This window comes from Cryptosporidium bovis (assembly GCF_009768925.1).
Source record: "Cryptosporidium bovis isolate 45015 chromosome Unknown contig_6, whole genome shotgun sequence".
Classification (NCBI taxonomy): domain Eukaryota; phylum Apicomplexa; class Conoidasida; order Eucoccidiorida; family Cryptosporidiidae; genus Cryptosporidium; species Cryptosporidium bovis.
In genome coordinates, this window is record NW_027125007.1 from 162648 (window position 1) to 179853 (window position 17206).

At 26.8% G+C, this 17206-nt stretch overlaps 6 protein-coding genes across 6 annotated transcripts; 4 read left to right on the top strand and 2 right to left on the bottom strand.

Moving 5' to 3' along the window:
- Nucleotides 1-20: 20 nt before the first annotated feature.
- FG379_003240 (uncharacterized protein) lies at nucleotides 21-3419 on the top strand (the record flags this gene model as incomplete). Its single annotated transcript, XM_067328898.1, has 1 exon — nucleotides 21-3419. The coding sequence occupies one exon, from the start codon at nucleotides 21-23 to the stop codon at nucleotides 3417-3419; it is 3399 nt and encodes a 1132-aa protein (XP_067185038.1).
- Nucleotides 3420-3839: 420 nt separating this feature from the next.
- On the top strand, nucleotides 3840-4327 carry FG379_003241 (uncharacterized protein; the record flags this gene model as incomplete). Its single annotated transcript, XM_067328899.1, has 2 exons — nucleotides 3840-3858; nucleotides 3915-4327. 2 exons carry the CDS (start codon nucleotides 3840-3842, stop codon nucleotides 4325-4327), a joined length of 432 nt encoding a protein of 143 aa, XP_067185039.1.
- Nucleotides 4328-4637: 310 nt separating this feature from the next.
- On the bottom strand, nucleotides 4638-10388 carry FG379_003242 (uncharacterized protein; the record flags this gene model as incomplete). The annotated part of the gene is made up of 1 exon (XM_067328900.1): nucleotides 4638-10388. One exon carries the CDS (start codon nucleotides 10386-10388, stop codon nucleotides 4638-4640), a length of 5751 nt encoding a protein of 1916 aa, XP_067185040.1.
- Nucleotides 10389-11515: 1127 nt separating this feature from the next.
- Nucleotides 11516-13057, top strand: FG379_003244 (uncharacterized protein; the record flags this gene model as incomplete). Its single annotated transcript, XM_067328902.1, has 1 exon — nucleotides 11516-13057. The coding sequence occupies one exon, from the start codon at nucleotides 11516-11518 to the stop codon at nucleotides 13055-13057; it is 1542 nt and encodes a 513-aa protein (XP_067185042.1).
- A 482-nt stretch (nucleotides 13058-13539) lies between these two features.
- FG379_003245 (uncharacterized protein) lies at nucleotides 13540-14163 on the bottom strand (the record flags this gene model as incomplete). Its single annotated transcript, XM_067328903.1, has 1 exon — nucleotides 13540-14163. The coding sequence occupies one exon, from the start codon at nucleotides 14161-14163 to the stop codon at nucleotides 13540-13542; it is 624 nt and encodes a 207-aa protein (XP_067185043.1).
- A 1742-nt stretch (nucleotides 14164-15905) lies between these two features.
- On the top strand, nucleotides 15906-16947 carry FG379_003246 (dephospho- kinase family; the record flags this gene model as incomplete). The annotated part of the gene is made up of 3 exons (XM_067328904.1): nucleotides 15906-16041; nucleotides 16165-16297; nucleotides 16419-16947. The coding sequence occupies 3 exons, from the start codon at nucleotides 15906-15908 to the stop codon at nucleotides 16945-16947; spliced, it is 798 nt and encodes a 265-aa protein (XP_067185044.1).
- Between the last annotated feature and the right edge of the window lie 259 nt (nucleotides 16948-17206).

Here is a 17206-nt window from a genome sequence, read left to right on the forward strand (position 1 = left end):
TTTAAAGTAAAATATATAAAATGGATGGTAATAATGTTGTGTGTAGTATAAATAGCGAATATAATGATAGTTTTAGAAGGGAGTTGTATTTAAGTTATGAGTATAAAGAGAGTAATTTAATAAGTATAATTATACATACAAATGAGAAGACTTCATTGGAAATAATTAACATAAATGTTGACAATAATGGCGAATATAGTTCAGAAGGTATAATATGGTCTCCAAGGGAAAATAACATACAAAAAAAAGAGTTTGATTATAAGCAAATATCATATTGTTTATATTCAAATAATAATGTTTATCTGGGTTATACAAATGGCAGCGTAAGACAATATAGTTTTAAAAATATTGTAGATACTGATAAATTGAGATTAGAAGATAATTATTATAATGAGATGTTTGGTGATTCGCAGGAGGAATCTGACAGTACAGAGGGAAAAAAAAAACATTGGTTAAATAGTGACAACAACGATAAAATAAACTCAAGGTTATTAATGAAACATATGGGCTATCCAATATGTATAAAGGAAAATAATAATAAAATATATGTATTGTATGATGATGGAATACTAATGAGCACGGATAAAGAATACAGTAAAGGGTACAATGTTAAGAGATATTATGAAACATTTGAGGGTAGTATATATTTCTCATTGAATTCAAAAGGTAATTATATAGCATTTTCAACGAATGATAGAAGACTATTAATATCATCAATAAATAATGACGAGTTAGAAAATAGGAATAATTCTAAAATATTATTAGAAAAAACACTTTTTAGGAAGACATCTTTTGAAAGCAGTGAGAAGACAAAAAATCCGCATAATATATTAAACACATGTTGGAGTTTATGTGACAAATATTTATTTATTCCAGGTGATACTGAAATAAGAGTTTTTAACATTGATGACTACAATAAGAATAACTATGATATAAAAGTATTCGAGGATGTAGTGAGCAAAACAAGCAAGGTAGAAAAATCAGAAATATGTCTAATTAGGGTTATTAAGATTGAAAATAGTGTTAATTTAAATTTATTATTATCCCTAGATATCATTTGTGGATTAAATATATACGTATATGAGGATGGATTATTAAATATAAAAATGATAAACAGGAACAAATTAAATATGTTTGATAAAATGAAGAAAAACAGCTATCCTATATCACTTGATGTGGTTAATTATAACGGTGGGAGTTTTTTGATTGGCATAGTATTGAATACTGGTGAAACAGTAATCAGAGAAATAAATATAAACGATAAAATTAACATTAATTTTAGTGGTGATAGCGATATAAAGTTAGTTAATTATTCGAGTAAAAAATCGGATTTTGATAAGATAGAGAAATCAAACAAATTGTTGGATGATATAGCAGAAGTGGACGTCAATGATAAAAGTGAATATAGTGATAATATATTTATGAAAGATGATTATTTTGATGACGATGACTATCAAGCGTCAAAAAATGATGAATATTATGAAGATGATATTTACGAAAAAACTGCTAAAAGTGGAGTTAATATTAGTGATAATGAATATAATGAAAATGATGATAGTGATGGTGTCATTGGAGATGATATTGATGATGAATATGAATACGAAAATTGGGATAAAAAAGAGTTGGGGAAGCAAATAAATTATTTAAAGAAAAGAATAGAAAAGTTGAAAGAAGTAATTAACAATAGTAATGATAGTCAAATTCCAGTAATACCTGGTTATACCGGTGAATTCATTTACAATGAAAATAATGATTCATTAATGGAAGAAAATAGAGAACATTTATTATGTTGGAATCATTCAGGTTATATGATATACAAAATAGATGAGATGAATGAAAGACCGATGATAGACTTGGAATGTTATAATTCAATAGATGGTCCAAAAAAAATAAAAATATACGACACAAAGGGATTTAATATGGGAAATGTAGGTATTGATGGTTACATATTAGGCAGAAAAGCAAAATCTCTTGAAAATGGAAAATATATACCATCAATATTGGAATACCGTTTATGGAGAACATGGGGAAGAAGTGATAAAACAGGATGGACGAAAGAACTATTGGTGGGAGAAGATTTAGTATGTATGACGTGTAGCAAAGATTTTGTTGCAGCAATTACATCATTAAGATATTTAAGAGTATGGAGAAATAGTGGAATTAATAAATTAATAATAAAATTACTTGGATATCCAGTAAGTTGTGTATCAAATGATGATTATTTGTTTGTAATTACACAAAAAGAACCATTTTACTATAAAACAATGAATGATTATGAAAATACTAGAAGAAAACATATGAGTGAAATAATATCAGGAAAATGTAATACATATGAAATTTATATAATAAATGTAAATTATGAAACAATCATATATAACGATATAATGTCAGTATCACCGGGTACAATAATAATATGGTGTGGGATAACAGATAAAGGTGTACCAGTAATAAAAGATTCATCAGGGCAAACATATATATTATCAAGGCAATGGAAAAATCAAAAGGAGAACTGGATACCATGTACAAATTTTAATTCAATTGAAAAAAACACAGTCAATAAATGTTTTATATTAAGTTTAGAAGAAGATTATTTTAATGTAATAAAATTACCTGAAGGATACGATAATCCGACACCATTAATGGCTAAAAACAGTTTAAATTATACAAGTATCAAAATACCATATAATATACCTATATTAGGCCTACCTTCATCAATAAGACGATGGATGAATATTATAGATAATGATAAAACATTAAGTGAATGTGTAACTAATAATAACATACCATGGGAAATAATTGATGAATTGATATTAAAATTAGATATTAAGTATAATACGATATTATCATCAATTTTATTGTTAAATGAAAGTGACTATCATGAATATGAGGTTCAGTTAAAACAATATAAACTTCAAAAAGAAAAATTATTAATGAGGTTATATATGAAATTATTAGTTAAACAATTAGTGGAGCCTGCATTTGACGTTGTTAAAATGTTTTCATATCCTAAAAGTTTTCAAATTGCACTAGAACAGGCAGAAAAAAACAACGAGAGGATTTTATCAAATAAGATTAATCAGGAAGTGCAAATCAGATCAAAAATTGAACAATATAGTGCAAATTCCACGTCTTATCGTAATAACAATAAAACTAATAGTGATCTTAATTTAAGTAGCAACAATAGTTATAATGATAGTATCAATATAGATTATCATAAAACTCAGAGTAACATTGAAAATAATGACAATAATATCAGCGAAAAAAATACTACAAACGCAAGTAATAATTCTATTTTGCCATTTAATATAAAGTCAAAGTGCGACGAGAATCATTCCTCAAATAAGTTGGAAGATATGTCCGAGGACATGAATCAAACCATAAAGTTCTACAACGATGTCATTAAAAAAAGAAAGGTTTAAGTAGTTACTCCGGTTGATTCTTTTATCGTTCAGCTTTATATGCAAACCCACTTATTTTTTCTAATATCACATTACCGCCAATGTGAGACAGATTTTATATGGTCTGTCAAAAAGGGCGGTAACTGTCTCATATTATAAATGTTTAGTTAATAATTTAAAATAAGAATATTTAATATTAACTTATTTAAACTTGAATAAGCTTCAAAAAAACTATAAATACAGAATAAAAAATCATAGGAAGTAGGAAAAAAAGTTTATATAGATATATGCAACACTGAATAAGAATTGTTGCTGTGACATTGTAAAATAGTTTGTGTAGATTTACTTTGTTGCATTTCGACTAGATAATTTGCTTCGATTACTTTACTTTTTCCAGATACAGAACGAATAGATATTGAAGATATATATTAAAAAAGAAATATGGCAGTTACAAAGAAAGGTAAGTTATTTTTCTGTTCTCAAATAAAACTTCATCTAACCGATTACTTTCGTTAGGTAATGCAACTAAAGCAGCACAGGCAATAAAGAATTCAAAAAGATCCTCAACTACAAAAGTAAGAACACGTGTTCAATTTTACAGACCAAAGACGTTAAAGTTAGAGAGAAAACCAAAGTATGAGAGGAAAGTAATAAAAACACAGAAGGATTTGGATTGTTTTGACATCATAAAAAGACCTATTACAACGGAGTCTGCAATGAAAAAGGTTGAAACTTTAAATACAATCGTATTTTTGGTAAATGAGAGAGCAAATAAAAAACAAATAAAATATGCAGTAAATAAACTTTATGATGTTAAAGTTGACCATGTAAATACAGTAAATACATTTGGTTACGGTAAAAAGGCTTATGTTAGGTTGTCACCTGATGTAGAGGCCGTTGATGTTGCAAGTAGGATTGGTATAATCTAAATCATTTAATTATTAATAAATTCGACGTTACTATGAATTTCTTTGTAAAGTGAGGAATAATATATTGTGATTCATTTAGATAGACTGTTATTTTTTTGGTTTATTAAAGAGTTGAATTTTAATAAATTAAATAGAATTAGATTAACTATAGACACTATTTGAGTCTTTTCACCCTTTTTATATCTTCAAAGTATTAATTTTGTTATTATTAAATATGTAGTAATACTCGACTAATCAAGTTACTCTAGTTACTATTCTAGTCTCTGAAATTAATTTAAATGACCTTTTTTCCGGGTTGATGTTATTCTTTTCACTTTGAATTGGCGTTGATGATTGTTTCATTGCATATTAGTATAAGCGTTTCATATGATTCAATTGCTTTTCTTAGATTTGAGGTCATTTTAGGTAATTCTTTTCCTACTTTGCACGAATAACAATTTCCACAAGTTTGATCTAAAAGCACGTCACAACCTATTATTTTATTACATTCATCTAGATAAAGTAGATGTGATAATTCTGCATGCTTTATTTCTAATTGACTTTTTAATTTAGACAATACTTTCTCACTACATTCAATAAATATTCCATCAAACAGTTTAAACAATGTTTCTGAATATTTGTTGGCATTAAATTTGCTAAAATCAATTTTACCATCATTTCCCAAGACAAAATCATTTCTACTGTATGACCCTGCTTGTGGTTTTGGTTTTGTTTTTGGATCTGGTTTTGGTTGTGGTTGTGGTTGTGGCTTTGGTTTTGGATCTGGTTGTGGTTGTGGCTTTGGTTTTGGATCTTTTTGTGGTTTTGGTTGTGGCTTTGGTTTTGGATCTGGTTTTGGATCTGGTTGTGGTTTTGGATCTGGTTTTGGTTGTGGCTTTGGTTTTGGATCTGGTTTTGGAACTTCAATTCCAATTGCACTTTTTATGGAATTACTCATAAATTCAATCATATTCTTCTCATTTTTATCACTAACCGTATATATTTGCTCAAACGTAAGTGGTTCAGATACCAGGTTTTTATATTCAAAGAACAATTTGAAGGCCAAATCACTAACCGATCTTTCAACTTCTGATTTTAGCTCTGGTTTTGGAACTTCAGTTCCAATTTCATCTTTTATGGCGTTAATCATAAATTCAATCATATCAAGCCCATTTTTATTACTAACTATATATATTTGTTCAAACGTAAGTGGGGCAGACACCAGGTTTTTATAGTCAAAGAACAGTATGAAAACCTCTTCAGTAATCAATCTGTCAACTTCTGGTTGTGGCTTTGGTTTTGTTTTTGGATCTGGTTTTGGAACTTCAATTCCAATTTCATCTTTTATGGCGTTAATCATAAATTCAATCATATTCTCTTCATTATTATCACTAACCGTATATATCTGCTCTAATGTAAGTGGTTCAGATACCAGGTTTTTATAGTCAAGGTACAATTGGACAACACCTTGACTAAGCAATTTGTCAAGTGTTTTATCACCGACTTCTTTCTCATGTTTTTCTTTTTTACCATCATCAGCACCATTATAATTTTCAATAGCACTAGTTAATAATTTTTTTATATCATCATAGTTACCATTAGCCATATCAATTATTTGATCAAAAGTTTTGGGATCTTCTACTGACATTCCATATTTAATATATAGTGAAATTAACGAATTAATATAAGATATATATTCAATTCTTCTCTCCAAAGCATCATCCATTAAAATAAGTCTAATAAGTTCTTCTAACTCAAGTCCTTTAAAACCTGATACAATTTTTTCCAAACTGCTAAGTTTGAGTTTTGGTGATTTTGCTTTATTAATGTAATCATCATATAATTTTCCAGTAGCTGGGTAATTATCAATGTTCAGGTCAACATCTACATTTTTTTCATTATAAAATTCATTGATAATTTGTAATTTAAACTCTTTAAACAATTTAAAATTTAATTCAGACAAATCCAGTAGTCTTGCCAAAGGCTTTTGTATTTTATTCTCAAACTGTCCCAAAAGTCCATTTTCATTTAAATAATCAAATTTTATACAGGATGATAATAAAACTTCTGCTCTTGAAACAGCTGCCTTATTTAAAAATAATTCTGCTAATAACGTTTTACCATATTTGCATTTATTGCATTTATAATTTAATTTACTTTTACATTTATCGCACGAATTTTCAAGCATTTCCACCTTAATAAAATTAATATTTTGTTTAATAACAAAGCACATTTTGAATACTTCATTGATTTGCTGCATTATCTCTACGCAACCTATTGGCATTTTTGGATCAACCAAAGACTTGTGCAATAAACCCAAAAACTCATCCTTTTTACCTTTTAGTGCGGATATATTTATCCATGGTGTTTTGTATTTATTAAATTTTTTACACATGTCCAAACAGTGCTCAAGCTCTGCCTTTATATCACGAAATATAGACATCAAAGCATGTGCACCTTTTTTATGCGAATTTACTGGATTTATTAACTCCTTTATATATTCATTTACTGTTAATAATCTTGAATTAATTGCAACTAATAATTCAATATTACACTCAGCCATAAATAAAAATTTTGCTCTAAAAATGAGTGGAACAAATAAATTAAACAACAATCTATGTATTATACCATATGCAATACTCAAATCGTAGTCAAGTAAATCTAGTACATATATTCCACCCAGCACTTCATTTTCTTTAAATGCAGCTCTATCAGTAATTTGAAGTGGATAGTTTGTTTCTTCCTCTCTTTTTTCTTCGTCTTCTCCCCTTTTTTCATCTTCTCTCTTTCTTTCTTCAGCTTCTTTTCTCCTTTTTTCATCTTCTCTCTTTCTTTCTTCAGCTTCTTTTCTCCTTTTTTCATCTTCTCTCCTTCTTTCTTCAGCTTCTCTTCTCTTTCTTTCTTCATCTTCTCTCATTTTTCTTTCTTCATCTTCTCTCCTCTTTCTTTCTTCATCTTCTCTCTTTCTTTCTTCATCTTCTCTTCTCTTTCTTTCTTCATCTTCTCTTCTCTTTCTTTCTTCATCTTCTCTCTTTCTTTCTTCAGCTTCTTTTCTCCTTTTTTCATCTTCTCTCCTTCTTTCTTCAGCTTCTTTTCTCCTTTTTTCATCTTCTCTCATTTTTCTTTCTTTATCTTCTCTCTTTCTTTCTTCATCTTCTCTCCTCTTTCTTTCTTCATCTTCTCTCTTTCTTTCTTCATCTTCTCTTCTCTTTCTTTCTTCATCTTCTCTTCTCTTTCTTTCTTCATCTTCTCTCTTTCTTTCTTCATCTTCTCTCCTCTTTCTTTCTTCATCTTCTCTTCTCTTTCTTTCTTCATCTTCTCTCTTTCTTTCTTCATCTTCTCTCCTCTTTCTTTCTTCGTCCTCTTTTTTACGACCATCATCCCCACCGTCATCATCTCCTTTTTCTTCATCTTCTGTCGATGTTGAAGTTTCAGAATATATATATGAAGAATCCTCCATAGTAGAGGCATCAGAAATATGCGGTATAAATCCACCAGATATTCTCGAAAATTGATCCTTTAAAGGTGTATGTTCAGGTAAATCATCGCTGCCAAATGCTTTTTTTAACACAGATTCGTCTAAAACATATGGTACTAAAGTGAGTGTATCAAAGGTTTTAACAGTAATCCCATTTAGTTTTGACTTATTGACCCCTATATATAAGTAATTGAATAAAAATTTAATAGAAAATACCAGATCATAAACAAATACACTTTCCTTTGGCAAAATTTCGTATTCAAATCCTAAATTATATTCCGGATCTTTATTTAACGAAGTATCCTTCTTAATCATCATTAATATTGATAATAAATAATTCAATGGTTTTAGTAACCTGGTTTCATCTTTATTTTCGTGATTTTTTTCCAATAAAAATGAATATACCAGTCCAAATGTCAATTCTGCTATACTTAAATTTAATTTTCTTATATCTTCAATATTTTTTACATAACTTTTAACCATATAATATATGCTATAGTCTACATTATAATCCTCCAAATTCAATCTACATATTTTAATTTTATCTAGTAGACTACTAAGTAAAATATTTAATTCTTCTTCCAGACCAACATTTTTGTTATTACTTAAGTTTGATTTACTGTTTTCACGTATCAATTCTATTTGAATGGTTCTATAATATAATATTGCTAACAATATATAACTACACCTTCTACCGGATAAGACTCTTTCATCAACTGAATTCGTAGATGCTGATATCAAAGTTTTCAAGTGTTCTAAGGACGTTGAATCTGTACGAATAGATATAAATTCTGATCCATCTATTGATTCAATAACATTATTGGAAGTATATTTATCTAATGCTTTATTATTGAAAAGACAAACAATCAATACTGATAAGAGTTTATTTATTTTGTTTGTTAACTCTTCCAATTTTTTATCACATAAATTTTTTTGGGAAACAGATCTTGGATTTTTCAACATTTTATATTGAATATATCTATAATATGATAACAATTCCAATATTTGTTCTTTAATCAAAGTTAATATGTTGCGATCCTCGTGTATTTTATCCACTAAATTCACATCTCCTTGATATATTTCTATAGACAAATCAATTAATGTTTTTGAATTACGGTTACTTAATAAATAATTTAAGCTTTTGTTAGGTAATCTGATTATTTGTGGTAAGAGAAATTCATTATAAGCAACTTTTGAAGAATCCAATACTTGCAAATCATTATTTCCTTCAGACATTTTATCCATATTTGTTGTTTGTATCATCTCTATACATTTTCTATACATGGTCTTTATTGTAATATTTATTAACCTATTTAAACTAAGGTAAATACCCATATTTTCGGCAGAATTGCCTTCTAAAAAACTAAAAATTTCTTTTAAAGACATATTACCAAACTTTTTTTCAGATAACTCATTTTCCATCATTTTTAAGTTATCATCATTACAAATTGATGGTAAATTTGATGATATAAATAAATTATTGTATCCATTATTCAAACAAAGTGTTTCAACTATTTGCTGAAATAATAAAGTTCTGTTTAAAATAGTAAGAGTATTTTTTAATGCTAATATTTTTTCATTCAGACCTGTTTTAATTGAATTACCATCAACCTGGGAGCTTTTTTTATTCTCTAGTTTGTCTAACATAGACATATATTTATTAAAATATTTCAATAATAACTTTCTATTTTTCTCTAGTTTTATTAAATAAATATCAACTAGACAATTGTTATGGTTAAAAGTTGAAATGTTATCTAATGATTCAGATATTACTAATAACAATCTTCTTGTAAGATAAAAATGACTTTTCGGTTTAAAGTATATCAATGAATTACTTATATCGCCACTTTCATTCTTCGATGTTGCTAAATCTAACAAGTCTTTGTTATAAGATGACTCCATATCCAATTTGTCTTCATCCAAATTTTTATCCACGTCTAATCCCAAACTCTTCAATTCCTTCTTCCTATTTCTTATTCTTTCATCTCTTCTTTCTTTCATCTTCTTATATTTGTCTTTCCTTTTTTTTTTATATTCTTCTTTCTCCTCCGCAGTCATTGCTTCATATTTATAATTTAAAGGCCTATAAAACACATTAACATCCATCATCTCACCCTTTAATATCTTTAATCTGTATGACAATTTATCCACATTCAATTTCATATTTATTATACTATTTGCATATGCTTTCAAGTCTAATCTTATTCTCTTTATTGCATTGGCTCTTGTTTCACATTTACTACAACGATTACCTTTTTGTTTTTTAATGTTTTTATTACTTCTACAATCATGTGAATCATAATTTTTCTTTATTTTGTCAGATCCACTCTTTAGTTCATCAAATTTCTTTTTCTCCTCTAGTATCAATTTTTCATAATCAATCAATAACTTGGTTATTTCTTCTATTGTTAATCCTCTAAAATCCCAATGTGATAATCTTTTTAATGAAGTCAAAAATGGATTATCTCCTGATTTTAATCCCAACAATGAAATTCCGTCATTTAATATTTCCTTTGAAATAATGTTCTCATCATTGAATATAAATATATAACAAAATAATAAGAATATGCACGATATACTTTTTTCAACTTTTCTGTAATTCATTTTTTCACCGCTATTTAAACAACTAATGACAAACTCTAGTTCTGAATGTAAGGATTCAAAAAATAAACAAGTTTATGTACATCTCACATGAACCAATAACTTTACGGGGGGGGGGGGGGGAAAAAAAAANNGGGGGGGGGGGGGAGAACAATAAAACATTGTGTTCTTATCCCTTCGCCAAGCTTAATGAGAAAAAACTACTTCTATTCGTTAATAAGTCCACACCACCACTATCTTTTGCTTATACTTTTCACAAGAGTAAATCACCCTTAAATTTATTTACATTCCTTTAACTAAATCTTTAATGATTATTAGATCAAATTTATAGGCGGCAAACCTCTTGGTTTATCAGTAGTTATATATCGTTTGCATGCAAATTAATGCATCATAAACAAACTTTGATGATAGTTATAAATAAAGATCATTACTATATATAAGTATTTGGCTATTATTTTAATTTAATGGTGATGAGCTGAAACTCATGAAAAAAAACGCGAAAATGAAGGAATTGAACAGATTTTGTTTTAACATTTAGGCAGTGATTCTTTTTGGCGTACTGTAAACCTTTTCATAGTGGAATAAAAATTAAAAAGTAAGGCAAAATCAGTGAAAGTAGTTTTTTTAAAATTATCCAATATTTTCTCCTTTCATGGAAAGAGTTGTCATTTGCGTTTTCTTTGTCAAAATTGTACCAATAACTTTGTATGTAGCATAGTATTAGAAGCAAAAAATTCCCGGTGAAAAATATATAGGAATAAATTACGTAAATGAGTATTTATGTGTTCTTTTTTCCCTTTTTGAAACATATTTAAAAATTAGAATTAGTTTAAATATACAAACAAAAGAAAGAGAATGTTGGAAAAAATAGAATGAAAGATAGAAAAAGTGAAAAAAAATTATAGCAATTACTCTTATTGTTTTAGTTTATATTTTGTTTTAATATTGCATTTTTTTTTCAACATATATTCAATTGCTAAATGTATATGTAAAACAAAAAAGAAATGGAACCGGGAAATAATTGTGAATTAAAGGTGAGGAGGAATAATATTAGCAATATAAAAATAATAAAATGAAAAGCAATTTAGGTATATTTTAATATAGATAATATACGTAAAATTGATAAGGGAATGTTGAGACTTGGTGGAATATCAAAAATAGAACTTTTTCTTGACGAAAACAATGAGAATAATTTTGATAGCAAGAATATTTTTTTAGAACTAGTTATATTATTCAATTCAAAAGAAGATAAATTATATAAATTAGTCAATGATTACTTGCACACTTTGAATTCATCAATTTGTCAAAATGAAGAAACTCCAAATAATAAAAGTTGTTTGTTATGTAATTCATTTGTAAATGAAAATTTGGTTAATTATAATCTTAATGAAAAAGAATACAAAATAGAAGTGATATTATTTAGAATTGATGAATTTGATACTGTGAATGAATCAAATTACAAAAGACTAACTTTTAACATTGAAAATGAATTAAAACACTACAGATCGATTGGAATAATTCCAAACTCAATAACTGATTATTACATATTTCCACTATCAATTATGCAGTATTCCAATGCAGCCATGTGTTTAAAGCTTAAAGATTCAAATAAAAAAACTTTAATTTGGAAATCTAAAGAATTTTCAATTAATGATTTGAAAAAAATTGATAATGGCAATTTAAACAATATTAATAATAGTAATTCGTTCTATATATACAATGGAAAAAAGGAAAAATATGGTATAGTAGATTTTAAAAATCCCAATAATAATAATGGTGAGGATAATATATTAAGATTAAACATGAAAAAATATAAGATAATTAACATTGTAAAAAGAACAAAAGAATTGCATTCTCTATTAAAATTAAATAGAAAAAATTTGATTGAAATATTTGAAATAACCAAGCTTTTTAGGGATGTTGAAAGTAAAGATAATAATGATGACGATAATAGAATCAGCACAAAAATTGAGTCATTTATCAGTAATATTGAAAATAACTACACGACTTCAAATTCAAATAAAATAAATCATATTGGATTTAATTATAATAATGAATATAAAATAGATAAAATACAAATGAACAATAGCATTGAAAAAATAAAAGAAAACCATATAACTATTGAAAAAATGATTAATGATGCAAGAATTGAAATTAATAACAACCTAATTAGTGTAAATAAGCTCAAACACATTATAAATAAATATAGAAATAATATCATTTTAAATGTTTCTAATAACATATATCCTATTTCAATATTAAATAATGGTTATTTAAATAACTTGCTTCACATAAGAGGAATAACTTTACCCATAATAAATGTTATACAAAGTTATAATAATAATGATGATAAGGATATATCTACATCACTTGGGTATGTTATGCACTATATATTGATTATATCTGAAATAATGAACATACCTTTGTCACATCAAATTAACTATAAAGGTTCATTTTCTACAATAAATGACACCCCATTATATATATATCCTAATGTATCTAGTAAGCAAATCAAAAGGTCATTACTGTACTTGAAATCATTAATATATCATCAACTTTTAAATTACTTTAATATTAACCATAAAATTATTAGAAAGCTGTTATCTACAAATAACATCCTCCTATGGTTGCTAACTATTAAAAATGTAATATTAAATGAGTATTATAATTAATTAAATAATCAATGTTAGAAACAATAATAATAGTGATAATAACAAATTTATAAAAAAGGCAAACAATATTTACTAACGCGAATTTACATATGAGACACACCTTATATTCAAACCGTTAAAGAACAATTGTGCACTTATTTACAATGTTGCACTTATATATAACTGAATTGAAATACAGAAATAATGTATTTCGTTTATTGTTGGGAAATCACGATATTTAATAAATATTAATTTTTGGATAGAACCAAAAGTAAAATCGGTCACTTTACATAAACATCTTACTTGATTTATTTTATTCATCTATACATTGCCTTTTACATATAAATACTATTCTTAATGTAACCCGGACAATAGTATAGCTTTAACCTTTGATATAATTTACATTTACTAAAACGCTGTATACATGTGATTTAAATATAATAAACTACTCAACATTATTTCGCTTTCAAATTTAATTTCCAGACTTCTAATCACAAGTTTATTCAACCACTGTTTGTCTCTCCCCCCCCCCCCCCCCCAGCTTGTTCCCCTTCACCATCAAAACTGAATCCACTATTTACAAATCCTTCACCTTGTCCTCTCAGACCACTTCTATTTCCGTTATTTCCGCCTGAATTGTATCCAGAAGATTGAACTCCATCTCCCGATGTTTCCTGCCCTTCATGTTGAGTTTCATCTTCTTCATCAATTGTTTTCAAACTTAATCCTAATGTCCAAATCGTGGAAGGATGTCCTGATCCAGTTTCACCATTAAGTCTTCTCCTATATCTTTCAAGTGTTGATTTGGGATGTCCTTCTCTTGGTCTAGGAATAGGAATTGAGTCTGTAGGAGGATTACAAGGTCTATAATCATCATCATCATCATCACAAACATCATCATCTTTACAACAATTGGGATTACAACTACCAAAACAACAACAACAACGTCTTAAACATTCTCGAATTCTATCAAGAGCTGAAGATTTCAATCTAAGTAGTGAAAATTCAATATCACCATGAGTATAGAAGTTTGTTGTTGGTGAATAGCCAATTAATTTGTTATCTATATTAAAGACAGTAACATATAATAGCGAAGCTATTAAACTGACATTCAAAATTTTAATCATCACTCCAAACTATGTATACCTTGGACAAATTCCAATATATAAATTAAGAAAAACAATTCCGGTATCTAAATATCTTTTTTTTCACCATTTCAGATAGCAGGAAAAGACCGGGAAAATACAGGCTAAATTTGGCAAGTATATATAAAAGAGTTTACAAATATAAAAGTCTAAAAATAACACTATTTTTCCTAAAAAAGTAAAAAAAAGATAAGCAAACAGGAGCACTGAACATAGTTTATTTAGAGTTAATAATATATTTCCATAATTTACTATTCTTTATTTTACATTATCTATCATTTTTCAACCATTTTCCCGCAACTTACAATTCACTATTAATGGTCGTCGACATGCTTACAATTTCTGACATCTATCATTGCATTAGTTGATGGCGCCAATACTTGTAATTGATTTTTTAAAAAATTTGCATCACGATTACCAAAAAGCATTAATTAAATTTATTTGCATTGCTAGCACAAATCTTTATATTTAAGAGTAACTAGATTTCTTAACGGTTATTTGATACCAGCTTTGTGACAGTAGAATACTTGTAATTGTTGTAATTTCGACCTTTTGCTTATTTTCACCATAACTAAATAAGTCCTGTTCATTAAACAAGAAAGAAGAAAATCTTGTAACACCATATGTAATTCCTGTTTTTTTAAATATGTTACACTAATAAACAATAGCGGCAATGACTAGGTTAAAAAAATCAAGTAAGCGTTTTAATATTGATTATTATTGTATAATATTTACTAATTTTGTATAACCTTTATTAGAACAATGTCCTTGAAATCTGCACATTACCGTTGTTGCTGATACTATTATCTGTTTAATTTCCTTACAATGATTTCCAATTTCTTTCAATATTAGTATAAAAATACCCTTTTTTGTCATCATTCTTTTTCTATTATCTCAAATATAAAAATGGCAATTTCCCATATTGTGATATCAATACTGCTGAAAGGTATTCTTAGAATATTGTGTATTTTTGTTGATGAGGCAATTTAAGGATAATACAATTATACATGAAAAAACCAGTAGTAGTGAAACTAAATAATCTTTTACAAAAGTATTAATTGCATTAGAATTAAACATTAAATATCAAGTAAAAGATATAATCAATAAAAAAATACTATTGATCATTTAAATTGATGTATATTTAATTTAAGACACAAGTCTAAATTTTGAACATCTGCTATTCTTTAGAATGAAATTACTATACTGGAGAAAAAAAATAAAAATTTCAATTAAAGCTCCCCTATTTAGATACTATAGTCAGCGACATTTTTTTTTGAAATATTTGTCTAAAATTAAGTGATAGATTTTGCTACATTAACTTGTTTTTAAATGTTGACTTCTGAGGAGAAATAGGAGAAAGTTCTACAAACACAATTGTAATCGCCTTTTCACTTATCATCGGAATTAAAAATCAGCATAAAACCATACACATCTCTTGTTTGATATTATACATTATATTTACGTGTTGATTGTAAATACTTGTACCACAAAAAATTGAATTAGGCGGGAATCACTGGTTTAAAATAAATCATACATGTTATGTAATATATAAAAACTAATATTAATATGTAAAATAACACTTGTGGAAAGCAGTAACGGTAATAATTAAACAGTATTTAAATAGTAACAAAATGGTTAGATTACTATTTATCTTTAAATTTAAGTTAGAGTACAAATGAATAAAATAAAGCAATTAAGTGCAAATAAAAATACACACTTATATAATGAATACAATATCAAATACATTTTTGACTATACTTGCAAATGTTATTTATTGTTTAATTATTGTTAGATTCAAGAAAAAGAATTATTCAGAAATTGATCAATTTGTTGCATTAACTTTATTATTTATGTTTGTAAGTTAGATAAAGTATGAAAATAGATGATGATGATGATGATTAATACAGTTACATGTTACAATACATAATTATTTATTGCTATTTGTAAACTTGATAATATGCTTTTTTTTGCAAAGAATCATAGTTCCATGCATAACAGGTGGAGTGGCTTGTGGTAAAACACAAGTTTCAAATAAATTGGGTGATATTGGATACAAGATTGTAGATATGGATGTTATTTCAAGAGAAATAGTTACTGTTGGAAAGCCGGCATATAGGTATGTTTAAATAAAATAATACATATATAATTACGTATTCTTTTTCAAAATTACAATTAATTAATTAACTAATTGTTTTAATGTCAATTAAACAAATATGCACATAATAACAATAATATAGAGAAATAGTAAAATATTTTGGTGAACATATTTTAGACGAAAATCTTGAAATTGATAGGAAGAAACTAAGAAAAATAGTTTTTAGTGACTCAAAAAAAAGGAAAAAATTGAATAAAATAACACATATTCATATTATTATTCAAACTATAATGCAAGTTATTTACTACAGAATTTATTTATTTATAGTTGAATTTAAAAATATAAAAACAATAATTGTATCGCCTCTTTTATTTGAAAATGGTTTACTTACTAAACTGACTTCGCCCATTTACGTCGTCGCTACTACAAGACAACTTCAAACTAAGAATCTTATTGAAAGAGATAAATGCACGGAAGATTTAGCTAGTAGTATAATTGACTCACAGATTGATCTGAAAATGAAATGCAAACTAGCTGATAAAGTTATTTGGAATACAGGAACATTGGAAGAGTTATACACTAATGTTAATAAAACATTTATAACCTGCAGTATGATGTCAGTAATTTATTTGAATCTCAAAAACCTTTTATCCCTTAATATAAATAAATGACTATTATCAACACAACTTTTTTAATATTAAAAAGAATTAGTTTTTAGTCAATAAAACAAACACATATAGTCACTCTATTCCATCTTTTTTTCATTTCACTTTCCCATATATTATTACGTTATATTCAATTCTATTGCTCACCTTATGTACTATTTATTTGCATGCGTTTTTTATTAAGACAAGACGCGCCCTTTCTTAATACATACAGGGTAACTAGGTAAAAAGATAAAAAAATAATTACATAATACATAAATAAATA